At 35.2% G+C, this 20,484-nt stretch overlaps 1 protein-coding gene and 1 non-coding gene across 2 annotated transcripts in view; one reads left to right on the top strand and one right to left on the bottom strand.

The window, feature by feature from the left end:
- CCDC178 (coiled-coil domain containing 178) overlaps positions 1-20,170 on the bottom strand; it is a 433,088-nt gene extending 412,918 nt beyond the window's left edge. Inside the window, exons 1-3 of the mRNA XM_044244391.1 lie at positions 20,088-20,170; positions 15,284-15,369; positions 7,376-7,465 (exon numbers count right to left, since the gene is read on the bottom strand). Of these exons, the coding sequence (XP_044100326.1) occupies positions 7,376-7,465; positions 15,284-15,369; positions 20,088-20,170 (259 nt within the window). The remainder of the gene's footprint in view (positions 1-7,375; positions 7,466-15,283; positions 15,370-20,087) is intronic.
- On the top strand, positions 9,043-9,145 carry LOC122903819. Its single transcript, XR_006384041.1, has one exon. It is a non-coding gene; the product is annotated as a U6 spliceosomal RNA (small nuclear RNA).
- Positions 20,171-20,484: the final 314 nt, after the last annotated feature.

Here is a 20,484-nt window from a genome sequence, read left to right as displayed (position 1 = left end):
AAATGAATGGGTTTGTGGGGTGTTATATAAAATCCTTTGTATCTAAAATTTCATGATACAACTAATTAATGATTTTAGTCAAACATATTGACAGAACTCCTCTTGGTGAAAAGCCTGTGCACAAATGGTCAGGGTGAATCTATTTTTTCTAAGATTTATCTATTTTGCGGGGAGGGAATGGTCAGGGAAGGGAGAGAGAGAATTCTCAAGCAGACATCCCAGTAAGTGCAGAGACAGACACAGGGTTCTGACCCCTGGACCCTGAGATTAGGACCTGAGCTGAAATCAAGAGTCAGACACTTAACTGACAGCCACCGAGATGTCCCATAGGGTGAGTCTTTAAAGACTGGAGCTCAGCCAAGACTTCCATCCTCTCTAAACATGTGCCCAACTTTAACCTTCTTGCTCATAATCAATGCCTAAGAAGTAAGTAAGATCTTCCTGGATCTAGGCTACGTTTGAGGTTTGTTGAGGCTCTGCAACTATGGACCAGCTGATTATGTGGGCAAATAAATAAAAATACTATGTTTATAAACTGCCAACTCTCCTTGCTCAGTGAAGTTCATCTTTATATAATTTATTCACCCAGCCTTTCCTTTCTTCTCTCCTGCTTTTAATATGTGGTTCCTTTATGTCTATCATCCCAATTATTGTATCATCCCTTTATCTCAACTCAGCACTCAGGAGAAGACTTCTCTTGACACAGATTTGTTTTTCAAATTCTGTTATCCCTTTTAACATCCTGACTTTCTTTCCAAAACGTACAAAAAGTCAGTGCTCTCGAGCTTAGAAATAATTTCTACTCCTTGCAAAGCCTCTGTCTGATTAACAAAAAATACGTTGTTTTTTGTTTGCTTGTTTGTTTGCTTTTAGAGAAACAAAGCTTCCCTTAGTTTTTGTTACACACTTGGGGGATCAGGGGTCCGGGGGGGTACCTTTCCATGATATTAGAGTTACTTTATTTTCATCGAACCTTACAACATTGAAGATACTTATCACTAAATACGTAAAATATTATGCATAGACTCTAGAGTCAGAGATGGCTAAAGACTGCATCTACTCTAACCACTATATAAATGGCTCTGTTCAGTGTTTACCTATCTCCATTCCCTTCAGTCTTTTCAAAATCTGCAATTTCAGTGTATTTAGTTTTGCTTCCCTTAAGTAATCACAAGTCTTCCTATTACTGTGTTTGACCACTTCCTACAACTACAATCTTAGAGTAATTTTGCTTTGACTAACAATTCTTTTCAAATGAGCAATCTATACCAGCAGGCACAATATTCTCGCATCCTGATCTCTTCTTCAAACTGAAATTGCTATGCAACTTAGATGGCTCTTTCCTAATGAGGAATTCTTGAATCCTTCAGACATTTGCCTAAACCTAGCTAAGCATTTTCTATCCCTTTATTAGCATTTGGCTGTGTCACACTTATTTATTTCCCCATCCATCTTCTTCATGAAGTTCTGCATTCTTTATGGAGAGAAACTATGTTTAGTGCCTTCAAAAACTGTTGAATGAATGAATGAATGAATGAACACCTCTTTTTTTTAATTTTACCATGCTGAAACCTGGCTTCTGTTTTCTCAACTTCATGAAATTTTCATTCACAAACCCCCATTAATCAGTATTTCCACTACCACTGGTTAAAAAGTAACTAAGATTGAGTCTTTCAAGTCTGGAAAAAATAAGCGAGACAACTGTTTTCAGACACTAGAAAACAGGAAAGCCAGCTTTTGATTCCTGAGAAAGTAAAATTCTTAAGGCTGAGCCCCATAGTCACCATGCTCTCTGCCAAGGGGCAATTTTTCAACTAAAATATAGAGATTTGGGGAAAGAAAAGAGGATGGAAATCCTGCTGAGATAAGGGGCAAAGACTAGTACCATGGGTAATGGAAACAGAATCTTCAGGGCAGGAAACTGAAAAGGACATAGCCGTGCAGAGAAGAGCTCGCAGAAGTCCGTATGAGTGCTCTCTGCATCTGTAGATAAGGGCTAGACTGTCTTTGCATCCAGAGAAAAATTACCTGAAGGTTAACAGAGAACATGTGCCATGGGATTGAGAAAGGAACAAAAACACTAGAGGTTGAATGGTGTTAGTAAAAGAATAACAGAAACATAAACCAGTGGAACAGAGTAGAGAACCCAGATATGGACCCGCAACTCTATGGTCAAATAGTCTTCAACAAAGCAGGAAAAACATCCATTGTTAAAAAGACAGTCTCTTCAACAAATGGTGCTGGGAAAATTGGATATGTATATAAGCTATGTATATAAGAATGAAACTTGACCATTTTCTTACACCATACAGAATGATAAACTCGAAATAGATAAAAGACCTCAATGTGAGGCAGGAACCTATCAAAATCCTAGACGAGAACATAGGCAGTAACTTCTTCAACATTGGCCACAGCAACTTCTTTCAAGACATGTCTCCAGGGACACCTGGGTGGCTCAGTTGGTTAAGCGGCTGCCTTCGGCTCAGGTCATGATCCCAGAATCCTGGGATCAAGTCCCACATCAGGCTCCTTGCTCGGCAGGGAGCCTGCTTCCCCCTCTGCCTCTGCCTGCCACTCTGTCTGCCTGTGCTCGCTCTCTCTCCTCTCTCTCTGACAAATAAATAAATAAAATCTTTAAAAAAAAAAAAAAGACATGTCTCCAAAGGCAAAGGAAACAATAGCAAAAATGAACTTTGGGGACTTCAAGATCAAAAGCTTCTGCACAGCAAAGGAAACATTCAACAGAACAAAGAGGCAACCCAAGGAATGGGAGAAGATGTTTGCAAATGACACTACAGACAAAGGGCTGAAATCTAAGATCTATAAAGAACTCCTCAAACTCAACACACACAAAACAGATAATCACGTCAAAAAATGGGCAGAAGACATGAACAGACACTTCTCCAAGGAAGACATACAAATGGCTAACAGACACATGAAAAGTGTTCATCATCATTAGCCATCAGGAAGATTCAAATAAAAACCACATTGAGATACCACCTTACACCAGTTAGAATGGCCAAAATTCGCAAGACAGGAAACAACATGTGTTGGAGAGGATGTGGAGAATAGGGAACCCTCTTACACTGTTGGTGGGAGTGCAAGTTGGTGCAGCCACTTTGGAGGACAGTGTGGAGATTCCTCAAGAAATTAAAAATAGAGCTTCCCTATGACCCTGAAATTGCACTACTGGGTATTTACCCCAAAGTTACAGATGTAGTGAAAAGAAGGGCCATCTGTACTCCAATGTTTATAGCAGCAATGGCCATGGTCGCCAAACTGTGGAAAGAACCAAGATGCCCTTCAATGGATGAATGGATAAGGAAGATGTGGTCATACACTATGGAGTATTATGCCTCCATCAGAAAAAATGAATACCCAGCTTTTGTAGCAACATGGACGGGACTGGAAGAGATTATGCTGAGTGAAATAAGTCAAGCAGAGAGAGTCAATTATCACATGGTTTCACTTACTTGTGGGGAATAAGGAATAACATGGAGGACATTGGGAGAAGGATAGGAGAAGTTAATTGGGGGAAATCAGAGGGGGAGATGAACCATGAGAGACTGTGGACTCTGAGAAACTGAGGGTTTTGGAGGGAAGAGGGGTGGAAGGTAGGGTGAGCCTGGTGGTAGATATTATGAAGGGCATGTATTGCATGGAGCACTGAGTGTGGTGCATAAAACAATAAATCTTGGCTACTTAAAAAAAATAATAATATTGGTGAGGGATGGGGAGAAAAACCTTAGAACTCCAGTACTGACTTTATATAGAGATTTCATCAGTGCCTCAAAAACATTCTGTCTTACAGCTTAGAAGGAAGGAATGTACATTAGAGTTAGAGCTCCTCTAGACCCATCCAAAAAAGCTTAAAATCAAGCTATAATATAATATATGCAGGAGACAGAATTTAGCCAAATTAGAGGGGATTGGTAAATTCCTTGTGTGTGTGTGTGTGTGTGTGTGTATGCACATAGATTATAGAGATAGTTCTCTATAATCTGTATATAGATATGTATCTATATATAGATTTATATATCTGAACTTTTTTAAGATTTTATTTATTTGACAGAGAAATCACAAGTAGGCACAGAGAGAGAGAGAGAGAAAGAGAGAGGAGGAAGCAGGCTCCCTGCCGAGCAGAGAGCCCGATGCGGGTCTCGATCCCAGAACTCTGAGATCATAACCTGAGCCTAAGGCAGAAGTTTAACCCACTGAGCCACCCAGGCGCCCTATATATCTGAACTTTTGCATAAAACCAACCATATACTACTTTTAGGTTGACCAAATGATTGACTGAGCTGCCTGCTAGGAAAAGAATCAATTTCTTTCAGAGAAAGATAACAGAATCTAGAGTCTTCACAATGTACTACACAAATATTTCAGTATTAAATCATACAAAGAAACAGGAAATTGTGTTTTTAAAAGTCTAGAAAAAAATCAGTAGGAAGCCCAGAAGTTATTCTATATACAGCAAGGATTTTTTTTTAATATATAGCAAGGATTTTAAAGTAGATATTATAAAGATGTTCAAAAAGGTAAAGAAAAAAATATGTTCAAGTAATTAAAGGAAAATATGGCCTTAATAAGTGAACATAAAAGGAGTGGTAGTATAAAATGAAATGGTAGTATAAAATGAAAATGAACTAAATGATAATTATAGAACTGCAAATAAGAAAATCTAAATTAACAAATAAATTGGTTAGACTTAAAAACCAAAGCATATGGTAAAGACTTAGTGCATGTGTAGATGAATTGAAAGAAATCACCCAATCTAAAGAACAGAAAGAAAAATGAAAAAAGAATAGATCCTGAAAAAACTGTGTGACAATGATCATATAATCTAACATGTGTAAAGTTCAGGTTCCTCAAAAACAAGAAATCTGGAGTGAAAAATATTTGTGGAAATAACGGCCACATTATTTCACAATTTGATGAAAAAACATTTACATATCCAAGAAACTCAGCAAATCCCAAACAATTAAAATATCAAGAGAACTAACTATATCTAGAAATATCACAGTCCAATTACTGAAAACCAAAAATAAAAAGGAATTAAAGTAGCCAGAGAACAAAAGGGAACATGACATAAAGAGAACATGGATATGAATAACTGCTACATTTCTCATCAGAAAAAAAGTGCAAGCCACAATATAACAGAAAAATATCTTTAAAATGCAGGCAGGCAGGCAGGAAGGCAGGAAGACAGAAAGGAAGGAAGAAAGGAAGGGAAGGAGGAGATACATTAAAGAAAAAAATAATAAATTAGACTTCATCAAAGACAAAACAGTCAACTCCTTAAAAAGATATTTAAATGAATGAAAAGACAAGCAAGAGAATGGAAGGAAATATGATTGCAAAGTTAGAACATGATTGGAGAACTGGAACTTTTTTTTTCAATTTATTTATTTTCAGAAAAACATTATTCATTATTTTTTCACCACACCCAGTGCTCCATGCAAGCCGTGCCCTCTATAATACCCACCACCTGGTACCCCAACCTCCCACCCCCCCGCCACTTCAAACCCCTCAGACTGTTTTTCAGAGTCCATAGTCTCTCATGGTTCACCTCCCCTTCCAATTTACCCAAATTCCCTACTCCTCTCTAATGCCCCTTGTCCTCCACGCTATTTGTTATGCTCCACAAATAAGTGAAACCATATGATAATTGACTCTTTCTGAGAACTGGAACTTTTAATCCCATTCCAGGGAGAAGGGCTGGGGGTTGAATCAACTGCCAAAGTCAAATGGTAAAGAAGACTCCATAAAATCCCAAAAGGACAGGGTTTGGAGAGCTTCCAGGTTGGTGAACATATGAATATTTGGGGAGAGTGCAAACTCAAAGAGGGCATCAAAAAATCTGTACCCTTCCCCCCACTTTATTCTATACATCTCTTCAATCTAGCTGTTCCTGAGTTATATCCTTTTCTAATAAACCAGTAATCTAGTAAGTAAAAATATTTTTCTGAGTTATGGAAGCCATTCTAGCAAATCCAAGGAGGGGTGTTCATTGGAACCTCTAATCTATAGTTGGTCAGAAGCACAGGTGATAACCTGGGCCTTTGATTGGCCTCTGCAGTAGCACTAAGCCCTTAACCTCCGGGAACTGACTCTATTTCCAGGTACAAAGTGTCAGAACTGAGTTGAATTGTAGGACCCTAGCTCATGTCCAAGAATTGCTTGGTAGTGGGGAGACCTCATGCTCACACATTGGAATTGGGTATAGAACCTTTTAATTACTTTGTGCTATCTTTGTTATTACTCTATATAGCCACTCTTTAGCCACTCTTTACTGTTGTGTTGTACTAATTGGTTTGCAGTTATATTTTATCTGAACTGCAAGATTATACACTCTATATAAAGAGAATTTCTTAAATGACTCTATAGTCTATTGGTACATATACACTCTCCAGTGCCTTGAATTAACGGTTTCATAAACCAATCATTTGATATTTTATAAAGTTTGTCCCAAATTATGGAAATAAACCCTAAGCCAGATTATTAAAATTCTAATCAACATTTCTGCTGGAGAGAAAAAGATAAAGAATCAGAATGTCACCTTATCCCAATTTTATCCTGTCACACTGAAAATCTCCAGAGCAGAAGTTTATCAAAATCAAGATTAGAATTTTTTTTCCAATTTATTTATTTTCAGAAAAACAGTATTCATTATTTTTTCACCACACCTAGTGCTCCATGCAAGCCGTGCCCTCTATAATACCCAACACCTGGTACCCCAACCTCCCACCCCCCCTGCCACTTCAAACCCCTCAGATTGTTTTTCAGAGTCCATAGTCTCTCATGGTTCACCTCCCCTTCCAATTTACCCAAAAGCACATACCAAGATTAGAACTTTTTGATTAACATAGAGTTCTTCACCAAAACAAGCTGAAAAGAAATAAGCATGAACCCCTATAGATGAAATCCATGCATTTTGTCATCTTTCTACCTCTTTCCACATACAATATCAGAACCACTTGTAAGAGCAAGAGCAAGTGTTTTATGGATTCTTAATTCTGGATTTCACGCCATGAAAATAATAGTCCTCCTTCTTTTTCGTCTAAAAAACAAATCCTCAATGAACTGAAAAGGATCTAGGATCTGCTGGTCTTAACATAAGCAATAAAGAAAATGCTTATTTTAAAAATTCAACATTTCTGAAATTATAAACAATTCTTATAGCCTAAATACAATGAATAGTAAATTATTAGTAAAATAGATTATATTATATTCTTAATATTATATTACTATGTTAAATATTAGTGATATTTATGATTCATTTCTTAATAAAAATATAATACAGACATCAGAAATGAATGCATAAATGTAAATATAGCTTACAAAGATAACTACATAACTTACATTCAGTCCTTACCTTCAGTATTTGTCATTTTATTTTCATGAAAAATCTCAGTGTCTTCTTTAGGGGCACCAAAGAGAACCAAAGCTTGTGACGTGGCATTGTCTTTTAAAAAGAAAACAAAAATCACCGTGAGCAGTTAATATAAATTTTTAAATAAGCAAAATAATGCATAAAACTATGTTGTTAAAGTATTGTCCTTGCAAAAGCAACTATAATTCAAATATTAACCAAACCCCACCAAAGAATATATTTAGGTGTTTTCTCTGGTACTTCAATTGGGTTAACTCTCAAAAGAAGGTATTCAAAATAGCACTCATCTATTAAAAGCAAACACTGAGAGACTGACCAAAGTGACATCACCAAAACAATGGAGCAGGAGACTGTAACTCCCATCCTACAATGAAGCTCAATAGTTAAATGGTTATGAACAAACAAAAATAGTTCTGGGAGAGCTCAGGAATTCATTCAACAAACTTCAGCAACACAATGGAACAAAAAAGATTGTGTATAACCTCACAAATAGGAAAGGAGGACAGTTTCATTTTGACTGCCTCATCCCTTTCACCAGACCAACACTGCTCAGCACCAAGAGAGAACACTCCAGCTTGAAATAGTTCCCCTCACTGGGAAAGGGAGAACAGGGTGAAAGAAACAGCTTCCCCAACCTTTTGGACACTGCACAAAGGACCTGCTCTGGTTTCATCTTACTAAGAGACAGGCAAAAGCAAGACTTATGGAAATGCTTTGAACAAGGAAGAAGGGCAGAGGCTACCAATATAGTCATACAAAGAAAGTGATCAGAATTCCCAGTGGCCCGCTCTGTGGAGGACCCCGTGAGCTTTGCCAGCACAGTTTTCCTTCTAATATGAAAGACAAAGGAAGTGTTTCCCAGACAAACCAAAGTGAGGAAGTTCACCACCACCAGACCTGCCTTACAAGATATGCTGAAAGGAGCTCTTCAGGCTGTAATGAAAAGACTTTAATTAAAACATGAAAATATTTGAAAAAATAAGACATGTCAGTAAAAATAAGTATATGTCAATTTCAGAATACTCCAATACTACAATAATAGAGGTGTGTTAATCACTTAACTCTAGTATATAGATTAAAGAAATATGAAAAATAGCTATAGCTTCAATAACTTACTAATAAATGCACAATATAAAAAGATGTAAATTGTGACATCAGAAACATAAAAAGGAAAGAATATGTATATGATTGAAGCTGTTATCTGTTTAAAGTATACTATTATAACTACAAAATGTTTTATGTAAGCCTTAAGGTAACCAAAAAGCAAAACCTATAGTAGGTATACAAGAGAAGAAGGGAATCAGAGTATATATACCACTATGGAAAACCAATTCATTAAGAAAGACAGAAAGAGAGGAAGAAATGAACAAAAGAAGTATAAAACAGACAGCAAATAATCGACAAAAGTCCTTAACTACCAATAATCATTTTAAACATAAATGGATTAAGTTCTCCAAACAAATAGCATAGAGTGGCTGAATGGATTTTTTTTAAAAAAGACCCAACTATATGCTACTAAAGATTCATTTTAGCTTTACTTAGAGTGAGGGGATGGAAAAATATATTCCATGCAAATGGAAACAGAGATTAGAGGTAACTATACTTCTATCAGACAAAATAATCTCATGTTTAATAGCATGAAAAAGGGCTTGCTTCCACAGCACATATACTAAAATTGCAACGATGCAGAGAAGATTAGCATTGCCCCTGTGTGAGGATGGCACACAAATACAATAGCATGAAAAGAATAAAATACTTAGGAATAAATTTAATCAAGATAGTGAAAGATTTATACATCAAAAACTATAAGACACTGATGAAAGAAACTGAAGAACACAAGTAGATGGAGAGATATCTTGTGCTCATGGATCAGCAGAGTAAATTTTGTTAAAATGTCCATTCAATCAAACCCTATAAAAATCCAATAGCATTTCCCACAGAAACAGAAAAGGTTCCTTAAATTCTTATGAATCCACAAAAGATCCTGCAGAGCCAAAGTAACCATGAGGGGGAAAAAAAGGAACAAAGCTGAAGGCATCATAATTCATTATTTCAAACTATATTACGAAGCTATAATAATCAAGAAAGTATGGTACTGGCATAAAAACATACACAAAAATCAGTAGAACAGAACACAGAGCTCAGGAAAAAAAAACAACCCATACATATATGATCAACTAATACTTGACAAAGAAGGCAGGACAGTCTCTTCCATAAATGGTATTGGGAACCACCTCAATTCCAAATTCCTTATGATCCTTGCTTTAAATTGTCTACCAGGCATTATTTATGTTTTACTTAGATGTCTGGCTAGGACCTTGTCCTGTTCTTTCATTTGGGATAAATTTCTCTGTCTCCTCATTTTGTCTCCCTCTCTCGTATCTATTTCAGTGTGTTAAAGTCAGTTACGTTTTCTGCTCTTGAAATTACTAACTTTACATAGAAGAGGTCCTAGAATGCTCTGCAGTGCAATATTCCCTGTTCACCAGAACCTGGCACTTCAGCAGAATATCCTATGTGTGGAGTTCATTCCCAGCTGTTGTGTCTGAGTCACTTTTCTGTCAGAGTGTTTGTCTGCACTGACTCTGCCTGCTGTAGGCTGTCCTTGCTCAGTCTGGTGTTAGTGGAACTCAAGTAGGCCAGCTCTGAGCAGGGCAATGATCATAAGATTACTGGACTTGAGAAAAGAGTGGAAGACATGAATGAGACTCTCAACACAAAGATAAGGTATAACATAGCAGAGAAAAAGGACTCAATAAACGAAATGGAAAAAAATACTTGATGAAATATGGCAGAAGCAGAGGAATGAATTACAACACAGAGTAATAGAAAGTAATCAAGCTGAACAAAAGAGAGAAAAAAGCATTACACAAATTGAAAATAGATTTAGGGAATTCAGTGACTCCATCAAACATAATTAATAATGTTTGTATTATAGGAGTCCCAGAAGAGAAATAAAAGGGGGCAAAAAATTTATTTGAAGAAATAATAGCTGAAAACATCTGGGAAAGTAAACATATATCCAGATCCAGGAGACACAGAGAACTCCCATCAAAATAATAAAAGCAGACCCACACCAAGAGATAATGTAATTAAACTTGCAAAATATAGTGATACAGGAAAAAATCTTAAGAGCACCAACACAGAAGTTACTAACTTACAAGAGAAAACCTATAAGGCTAGCAGGAGATGTTTCTTTTTTTTTTTAAAGATTTTATTTATTTGACAGAGAGAGAGAAATCACAAGTAGGCAGAGAGGCAGGCAGAGAGAGAGAGGGGAGGAAGCAGGCTCCCTGAGGAGCAGAGAGCCCGACAAGGGGTTCGATCCCAGGACCCTGGGATCATGACCCGAGCTGAAGGCAGAGGCTTTAACCCACTGAGGCACCCAGGCGCCCCGCAGGAGATGTTTCAACAGAAAATTTGCAAACCAGAAGGGAATGGTATGATATTTTCAAAGTGCTGAATGCGAAAATCCTGCAGCCAACAATGCTCTATCCAGCAATGCATTACTCAGAACAAAAGGAGAAAGAGCATTTCCCAAACAAAAACTAAAGAGGTTCATGACCACTAAACCAGCCCTACAAGAAAGACTGAAGGGGACTCTTTCAGTGGAAAAGAGAGACCAAAAATCAAAGTATAAAGGAGGAACAAAAATGCAGTGAAAACAAAAAAAATTCTGAAAAAAATCAGTCAAGGAGCTCACAAAGAAAAGGATATAAAATATGACATCATATTCCTAAAACATGGGGAGCAGAGTAGTAAAGAATGGGTTCAAACTTAAGTGTTCATCAACATGATATAGACTGCTATATGCAGAGGAGGTTATATAAAACCCTAATGATACCATATATCAAAAACCAGTAATAAAAAGGCAAAGAATAAAGAGAAAAAAATCCAAATATTTCATTAAAGAAAAACAACAAAACATGAAAGAAGATAAGACAAGAAAGATACAGAGAAAAATTTTCAAAAACAACTGTAACTAATAAAATGCCAATAAATACATATCTATCAATAATTACTTTGAATATAAGTAGACTAAACACGCCAATCAAAATATATAGGTTGAGGAATGGAAAAAAAAAAAAGACCTATCTATATGCTGCCTATAAGAGACTCATTTTAGACCCGAAGACTTCTGAAGGGGATGGAGAAATAATCTGTCATGCAAATGGATGTCAAAACAAAGCTGGAGTAGCAATACTTATTTCACCAAAATAGACTTTAAAACAAACACTGTAACAAGAGAGAAAGAAAGATACTACATAGTAATAGAGGGGACAATCCAATAAGAAGATATAACAATTGTAAATATCTATGTACCCAACATAGGAGCACCCAAATACATAAAACAGTTAATAAAAAATATAAAGAAACTAATTGATAATAATATAATAATAGTAGGGTACATTAACACCACACTCACATCAAAGGACAGATCATCTAAACAGAAAATCAACAAGAAAACAATGGCTTTGAGGAACACACTGGAATAGATGGATTTAACAGATATATTCAGAGCATTCTACCCTAAAACAGGAGAATATACATTCTTTTCAAGTGCACATGAACATTCTCCAGAATAATCACATAATAGCCCACAAAACCAGCTCCAACACAATCGAGAAGACTGAAGTCATTCCATGCATCTTTTCTGACCACAAGGCTATGAATCTAAAGTCACCTACAACAAAAAAATCAGAAAAGACCACAAATTCATGGAGGTTACATGACATGTTACTAAACAATGAATACTTCAACCCTGAAATAAAAAACAGAAATAAAAAAGAACATGGAAACGAATGAAAATGAGATCACAATGGCACAAAACCTCTGAGATGCAATAACAGCAGTTCTAAGAGGGAAGTTAATAGCAATAAGAGGCTTACTTCAAGCAGCGAGGAAAAAAAATCAAATACACAACTTAAACTTACAAGCTAGTAAAAGAACAACAAACAAAACCTAAAATCAGCAAAAGGAAGGAAATAATAAACAGTAGAGAGAAAAATGATATAGAAAATAAAAAAGACAATAGAGCAAATCAATGAAACCAGGAGATGGTTCTTCGAAAAAATTAATAAAACTGATAAACTTCTAGCCAGACTTGTCGAAAAGAAAAGAGAAAGGACTCAAAGTCACAAATGAGAGAGGAAAAATAACAACCAACACCACAGAAATACAAAAAATTATAAGAGAATATTATGAAAATCTAAACATCAACCAATTGGACAACCTAGAATATATAAATTCCCAGAAGCATATAAACTACCAAAACTGAAACAGGAAGAAATAGAAAATTTGAATAGATTGAAACCAACAAAGAAATTAAATCAATAATCCAAACACTCCAAACAAACAGAAGTCCAAGACCAGATGGATACATAGGCAAATTCTACCAACATTTAAAGAAGAGTTTTTGTTTTTGTTTTTTAATTTTTTTATTCTTGAGAGGCACAGAGACAGAGAGGCAGAAGAAGAAGCAGGCTCCCCGCTGAGCAGGGAGCCCGATGCAGGACTCAATCCCAGGACCCAGGGATCATGACAGGAACAAAAGGCAGACGCATAAACCATCTGAGCCTCCCAGGCACCCCTTAAAGAAGAGTTAATACCTATTCTTCTCAAACTATTCCAAAAAACAGAAAAGAAAGGAACACTTCTAAATTTATTCTATTAAGGCCAGCATTATCCTGATACCAAAATCAGATAAAAACACCACTAAAAAAGAGAACTATAGGCCAATATCCCTGATGAACATAGATGCAAAATGCTCAATAAAATACTAGGAAACGGAATTCAACAATACATTAAAAAGAAAATTTACCATAATCAGAGAGGATTTATTTTCAGGATGCAAAGGAGAAGGATAAAACTCATATGATCATTTCAGTAGAAGCGGAAAAACCATTTGACAAAGTCCAACATCCAGTCATGATAAAAACCTTCAACAAGGTAGGTTTAGAAGGAACACACCTCAACATCATAAAGGCCATATATGAAAAACCCAAAGCAAATATCATCCTTAATGGGGAAAAAACAGAGATTCCCCCTAAGGACAGGAACAAGGATACCCACTATCACCACTTCTATTCAACACAGTATTTAAAGTCCTAGCCATAATAGCTAGTCAGTAAAGTTTCGGGAAAAAAATCATAATTGATGTACAAAATCAATGTACAGAAATCTGTTGCATTTCTATACACCAATAATAAAGCAACAGAAAGAGAAAAATTAAGAAAACAATCCCATTTACAAGCGCACCAAAACACAAGCAGTAACTTCTTTAACATCAGCTGTAGCAACTTTTTTCTACGTATTTCTCCTGTGGAAAGAGAAACAAAAGCAGAAATCAACTATTGGGAGAACATCAAAATGAAAAGCTTCTGCATAGCAAAGGAAATCATCAACAAAACTAAAAGGCAACTACTGAATGGGAGAAGATATTTACTAATGATATATCTGATAAAAGCTTAGTATGCAAAATATATAAAGATCTAATAAATCTCAACACCCGAAAAATAAATGATCCAATTAAAAAATGGACAGAAAACACGAACAGATATTTCTTCAGACATACAGATGGCCAAGAAACGCATGAAAAGATGATTGGTATCACTGACCACCAAGGAAATGCAAATCAAACCTACAGTGAGATATCACCTCACACCTGTCGGAATGGCTAATATCAAAAACACAAGAAACAACAGGTTTTGGTGAAGATACGGAGTAAAAGGAACCCTCATGCACTGCTGGTGGGAATGCAAACTGGTGCAGCAACTGTGGAAAAGAGTATAGAAGTTTCTCAAAAAGTTAAAAATAGAACTACCCTACAATCCAGCAATTGCACTACTGGCAATTTACCCAAAGAAGACAAAAACACTAATTTAAAGAGACACACATGTCCCTGTGCTTATAGCAGCATTATTTACAATAGTTAAGATTTGGAAGCAGCCAAATTGTCCATCAACTGATGAATGGATATAGAAGACGAGATATATATTCAGCTATAAATACCATATTATAATACTATTACCATATTACAATACTATTATCATATTACAATACTATTCAGCCCTAAAAATAACAAAATCTTGCCATTTGCAACAACATGGATGGAGCTAGAGAGTATAATCCTAAGAAAATAAATCAGTCAGAAAAACCACAAATACCATATTATTTCCCTCATATGCGGAATTTAAGAAACAAAATGAATGAGGTAAGGGAAAAAGAGAGAGACAAACAAACTCTCAATTATGGAGAACAAACTGATGGTTATCAGAGAAGATTGGGGGATTAAATAAGTGATGGGGATTAAGGAGGGCGCTTGTGAGGAGTACCAAATGATACATGGAATTGTTGAATCACTATATTGTACACCTGAAACTACATAAGGTTATACATAAAATAAAAGTTACACTTAAATAAAAACAAACCAAAGAAGATTTATCACTTTAATAAATAAAGAGTGCTAGGAAAACTAGATACTCACATGCAAAGGAATGAGATCAGACACCTGTCTTACACAATTCACAACAATAAACTTGAATGGATTAAACACTTAAATGCAAGATCTGAAACCACAAAACTCCTTAAAGAATATGTACAGAAAAAATTCCCTGACGTTGGAATTGACATCTTCTAAGGATACTTTCAATATCACACCAAAAACCAAAAGCACAACCAATTAAAACTAAAATCTTAAAAGCTGCATACAAACACACGCACACACACACTATAATGAAAAGGCAACCTATAGAATGGGAGAAATTATTTATAAACCATCTATCTGATAAGTCATTCATATCCAAAGTCATACAACTCAATAACATAACATATAATTCAGTTTTAAAATGGCAAAGGTCCTGAGTAGACATTGGTCCAAAGAAGACTTACAAATGGACAACAAGTACATGACAAAGTATTCAACATCACTAATCATCAGGGATACACAAATCACCATCTTGTATCTGTTACAGTGGCTATTATCAAAAAGACAAGAGACATCAAATGTAGAGATAAGAGAAATCCTCATGCAGTGTTGGTGCAAATATAAATTTATACCGTATAGCCATTACAGAAAACAGTATGAAGAAATGAAAAACAGAACTTCCATGTGATGTAGCGATCCCATTTCTGGGTATATATTTAAAGGAAATGAAATCACCATCTCAAAGAGTTATCAGTACCCTCATGTTCACTGCAGCATTATCACAATAGCAGCTGAAGTGCCCATATACAGATATATATACACAATTCACATATACTATATGTAGATATATTATGTGTGTGTGTGTATAAATACAATGCGGTATTGTTCAACTACAAAAAAGAAGGAAATCCTGCCATTTGAAACAATATGGGTGGAACTTAAGGGAATTATGCTGAGTAAAATAAGACAAAGACAAAACCAAATGATCTCATTTATACAGAGTATCTAAAAAAGCCACCAAACTCATAGAAACAGAGTAGAACAGCAGTTGCCAGGGGCTGGAAAGTGGGGGAAATGAGATGTTGAGTCAAAGGGAACAGACTTCCAGTTATAAGAAGAATAAATTTTAGAGAAATAGTATACAGCAAAGTGATTATAAATAACTAAGGTGCTATGAAAGATTGTACATGTTCTCATCGTAACAACAATAAAATATGGTAATTATGTAAATTTAAGTATGTGTTCAATAATCTTTTTTTATTTTTTAAATTTATTTAATCTTAAATAAATTTAAGTACGTGTTCAATAATCTTACTGTGGTAAACATCTCACAATATGCACATGTATCAAATCATCATATTGTATAAGCTACACTTACACAATGTTATAATAATAAATAGCTGGAAAATGAAAGCAAACAGCAAACATATATATCATTACGTGATGATACAGAAAGTAATCCAAGGTACACTGTTAAATGAAAAACAGGAAAACAAAAATTTATATATGTTTCATCATCATCTTTTGTTTTCTAAAGAGATGTATGGGTTGATAGGTATTTGTAGATGCAATTAGGATTGGTTAACTTTGAAAAGAGGGAATATAGAGACAAATGAAACATTTGTATTTTATTTTACAATCTCTGAAGTGTTTAAAAATTCTCAAAGAATATATTATTGGTTTGACAGTTTCTTATAAAATTAAATAGCTCTACAATGCAAAACAGTGCTAAACTTTAACTCTTTAAATTTTAACTTTAACATTTCAATAGAAATGTAGGTTCACAAAAAAAAATTTATCTGAGAATATTTGTGATATCTTTACTCCCAACAGTGGTAATTGGAAACAACCTAAATGCACATCACTAGAAAATTAAATTTCAAAAAATACAGGGTAGTTATGCAATAGTATAATGCTAAGCAGTTTAAAAAAAAGATGAACTACTAATACACAGACTAACACTGGCAAATCTCAAAAATACACTGAGCAAAATTAATCAGAGAAAACAAAATGCATATCTCATAATTCCATTTTTATGAGGTTCAAAAAAATCAGAATTAAACTCTTGTGATAGATACCAAATAGTGGTTGCCTATGGTTGTCTAGAAACTTTTTGAGGTAATAAAATCTTTTTCATCCAAAAATAGGCAGTGGTCCTATATTTATCATACATACATTCATTAAAATACATTAAATTATAATATTAAAGCTTGAGCATTTCACTATATGTAAATTGTGAATTAGGAAATACAATATTTATTCTAATGGCATTAAATATTTTGATAGAGTATACAGATTTAAAATTTAAGATTTTAAATATAAGATTTAAAAACTTATAGGCTATCCAATGCTAATATTTAGCAGCCATGACAATTAGGGTATTTATATTCTAAAACCCCACTACGGGATGAAATATGGCAAAAGTAAATTCTTAGCAAAAACATACAAATCATAAAAGATAATGAGTGTTGAAAAAGCAAAAATAGAAGATAGCACTAGTCAAATAACTATAATATATATGAATGATCTAATTTATCAAAAAATAATAACCAAATAAAAATTGTATAGAAAAAAATGTAAATAGGTACTTTTTCTTACTGAGAAAGAAAACTTTTTGTGATCGAATTATAAAGTTATGTTTCTGCATAGAATTGCACATGATGACTTTAAGACAAAGATTTTTACTTGAAATAAAGGACACTGTGTAATGGCAAGAGGGTCAATCCATCAGGAAGCTATAACAATTATAAACGTACACAAACTTAACAACAGAGCCTCAAAATGAAGGAAAGCTGACCTAATTGAAGGAGGGAATAGACAATTCAACAATAGTGGGAGACTTCAACTGCCTAAATAATGGATGAAACAACTAGAAACTAGACAAGTAAACAGTTTTGAAAACACGATAAACCAACTATACCTAAGAAACAACTATATAATATTTCACTAAGAGCAGAAATCATTTTTCTCAAGTGTATATGGAACACTCTCTATAATAGAGCACATATTATGCTATAAATAAGTTTCAATACATTTGAGTAGTGTTGAAATCACACAAAGTATCTTCTTTGACTACAATGTTAAAAGTAGAAATCAGTAACCAAAGAAAATATGGGACATTTTCAAATATGTGAACTTTAAAAACATTACTAAATAAATAATGGGTGAAAAAGAAATCACAAGGGAAATGAGAAAATACTTTGAGATGAATGAAAACAAAAAGACAACACAACTAGTCACATAATACGTTTAGTAAAATCAGTGGTCAGAGGAAATACGTAGCTACATATGCCTATATATAAAAGAACTTTTGTCACATCCTAAGAAAAAGAGCAAACTAAATCCAAAGAGAAAGAAAAATATTAGGAAATAAATCCTCACAAAATACCAGCCAAATCCAACAGCATAAAAAAGGATTATGCACCATATCCAAGTGAGATTTATCCTAGAAATGTTCCAAAATATGAAAATCAATGAATGCAATATACCATATTAACAAAATAAAGGGCAGAAATCACATAAGCATTTCAATAGATGCAGAAAAATTATCTGACAAAATTCAATCCCATTCATGGTAAAAATACCCAAGAAAATAGGAATAGAGAGAAAAGTCTTCAACAGGATAAAGAACCTTTGTGAAAAATCCCCAGCAAACATCATACATTATGGTAAAAAATAAAAGTTTCCCCCTAAGATCAGGAAAAAGACAAGGATATCTATACTTTGCCACTTCTTTTCAATATTGTTCTGGAGATTCTAGCCACAGTAATTAGACCAAATAAATAAATAAATAAATAAAAGGGATCAAAAAGACGATTTTTGATTGGGAATAAAATTAACAGAAGTGCAAGACTTCACTAAAACCTACAAAACATTGTAAAAAAATAATAATGCCTAAGTAAAAACAAAGGTACTGTATGAGTACTCTGGAAGACATAATCTTGTTAGGATGCCAAAACCCCTTATAATGGTCCACAGATTCAATGTAACTCCTATCAAATTCCAACAGCCTTTTTTTTTTTATTCCCAGAAATTGTCAGACTGATCCAAAAATTGACATGGAAATGCAAGGGACTCAGATTAGCCAAAAAAAAAAAAAAAACATGTTGGAGAAATCACACTTCTAGTTTTAAAAATTACTATAAAGCTATAATACACAGTATGGTACTGGCATCAGAATGGACATGTAGATCAATGGAGTAGAACTGAGATTCATCAAATAAACCCATATTTATGGTCTGTTGATCTTTATAAGGGTGTCATGACAATTCAATGAGGAAAAAAAAGTCTTTTTCAACAGATGGTACTAGGTCAACTGGAGATAGACATGCAAAAGAATGAATTTTGACTCTTACCATAAATCATATACGAGAATAAACTCAGAATTCATCATAAACTTAAATGCAAGAGCTAGTACTATAAAACTCTTGGAAGAAAACAGAGATGTAAATATTTGTGACCTTGAATTAGGCAGTAGTTTCTTTGATGTGATATCAAAGGAACAAGCAATTTTAAAAATTCGATCAATTGGCTTCATCTAATAAATTTTTTTGTCCTACAAAGGACATTATCAAGAAGATGAAAATACAACCCCTACTGTGGGTGAAAACATTTGCAAATCATATATCTGGTAAAGATCTAGTTTCTGAAATACATAAAGACTTCTACAATTCAAGGATTAAAAAAAAAAAAAGACAACGCAATTTTAAAATGGAAAAAGATTTAAACAGACATTTCTCCAAAGATAAGCAAATGGCCAGTATGCACATATAAAGATCTTCCCATGATTAGTCATTAGAGAAATGCAAATCAAAACCACAATGAAATGTCACTTCACTCCCAGTAACAAGGGCTATAATAATATATACACACAGACACCAAAAAATACAACTAGAAACAATATAAGTGGAATCCTCATATACTGCCATTTGAAATGTAAAATACTGCAGGTACTCTAGAAAAAAAAAAAAATTGGCAATTACTCAGAAAGTTAAACATCAAGTTACCAAATGACCCAGCAATTCCAGTCCTAAGTGTATACCCAAGAGAAATAAAAACACATGCCCCCATTGGGGGGGAAAAAAACCCCTTGTACTCAAACACTCATAAGAACATTATTCATAACGGCCCCAGAGTGGAAACCCAAACATCCATCTAGTGATGAATGCTTAACAGAAGACAGACACGCAAAGTCAACTATTTCACAAATTCATCCACACAGAGTGGTCCAGAACGGCGTCCCATCCGGCTTCCCCCACCCCCACTGGCCAAATAAATCCTGGTTGTGAGGGCTTTTCTGTTACCCCTCGAATCTTCCGATAAATACTGAAGGAAATGGCTTCGGTGCTCATGCCGAGGGATGGCACCGAATGGGCCCCAGGGAGCCTTCAGGCTAGGCCACGGCGCCCGAGTCTGGTCCGCAGGCGCCCCGAGGGGAACCGGAGCGCCGGCCGCCGCAGTCCATTGAAGGCAGGGCGCAGGCGCTGCCGGGAGGTCGGCCCACAATTTGTGCCGGAAGTTGGGTGCGGCGGGGTGCCCTCCTGCAGGACTCTGCGCTTGCGCATCTCTACCACGACCTAGCTGGGGCGGCTGCTGTGATCAAAGCGGTGCCCAAGCAGGAGCTGCTGGTGGCCAGACACGCACTGGGGGAAGTCCTGGCTGCCCT

This window comes from Neovison vison, chromosome 3 (genome assembly GCF_020171115.1).
Source record: "Neovison vison isolate M4711 chromosome 3, ASM_NN_V1, whole genome shotgun sequence".
Taxonomy (NCBI): Eukaryota; Metazoa; Chordata; class Mammalia; order Carnivora; family Mustelidae; genus Neogale; species Neogale vison.
Note: the sequence above shows the minus strand (reverse complement) of the source record. Positions and strands in the feature narration are given on the sequence as shown.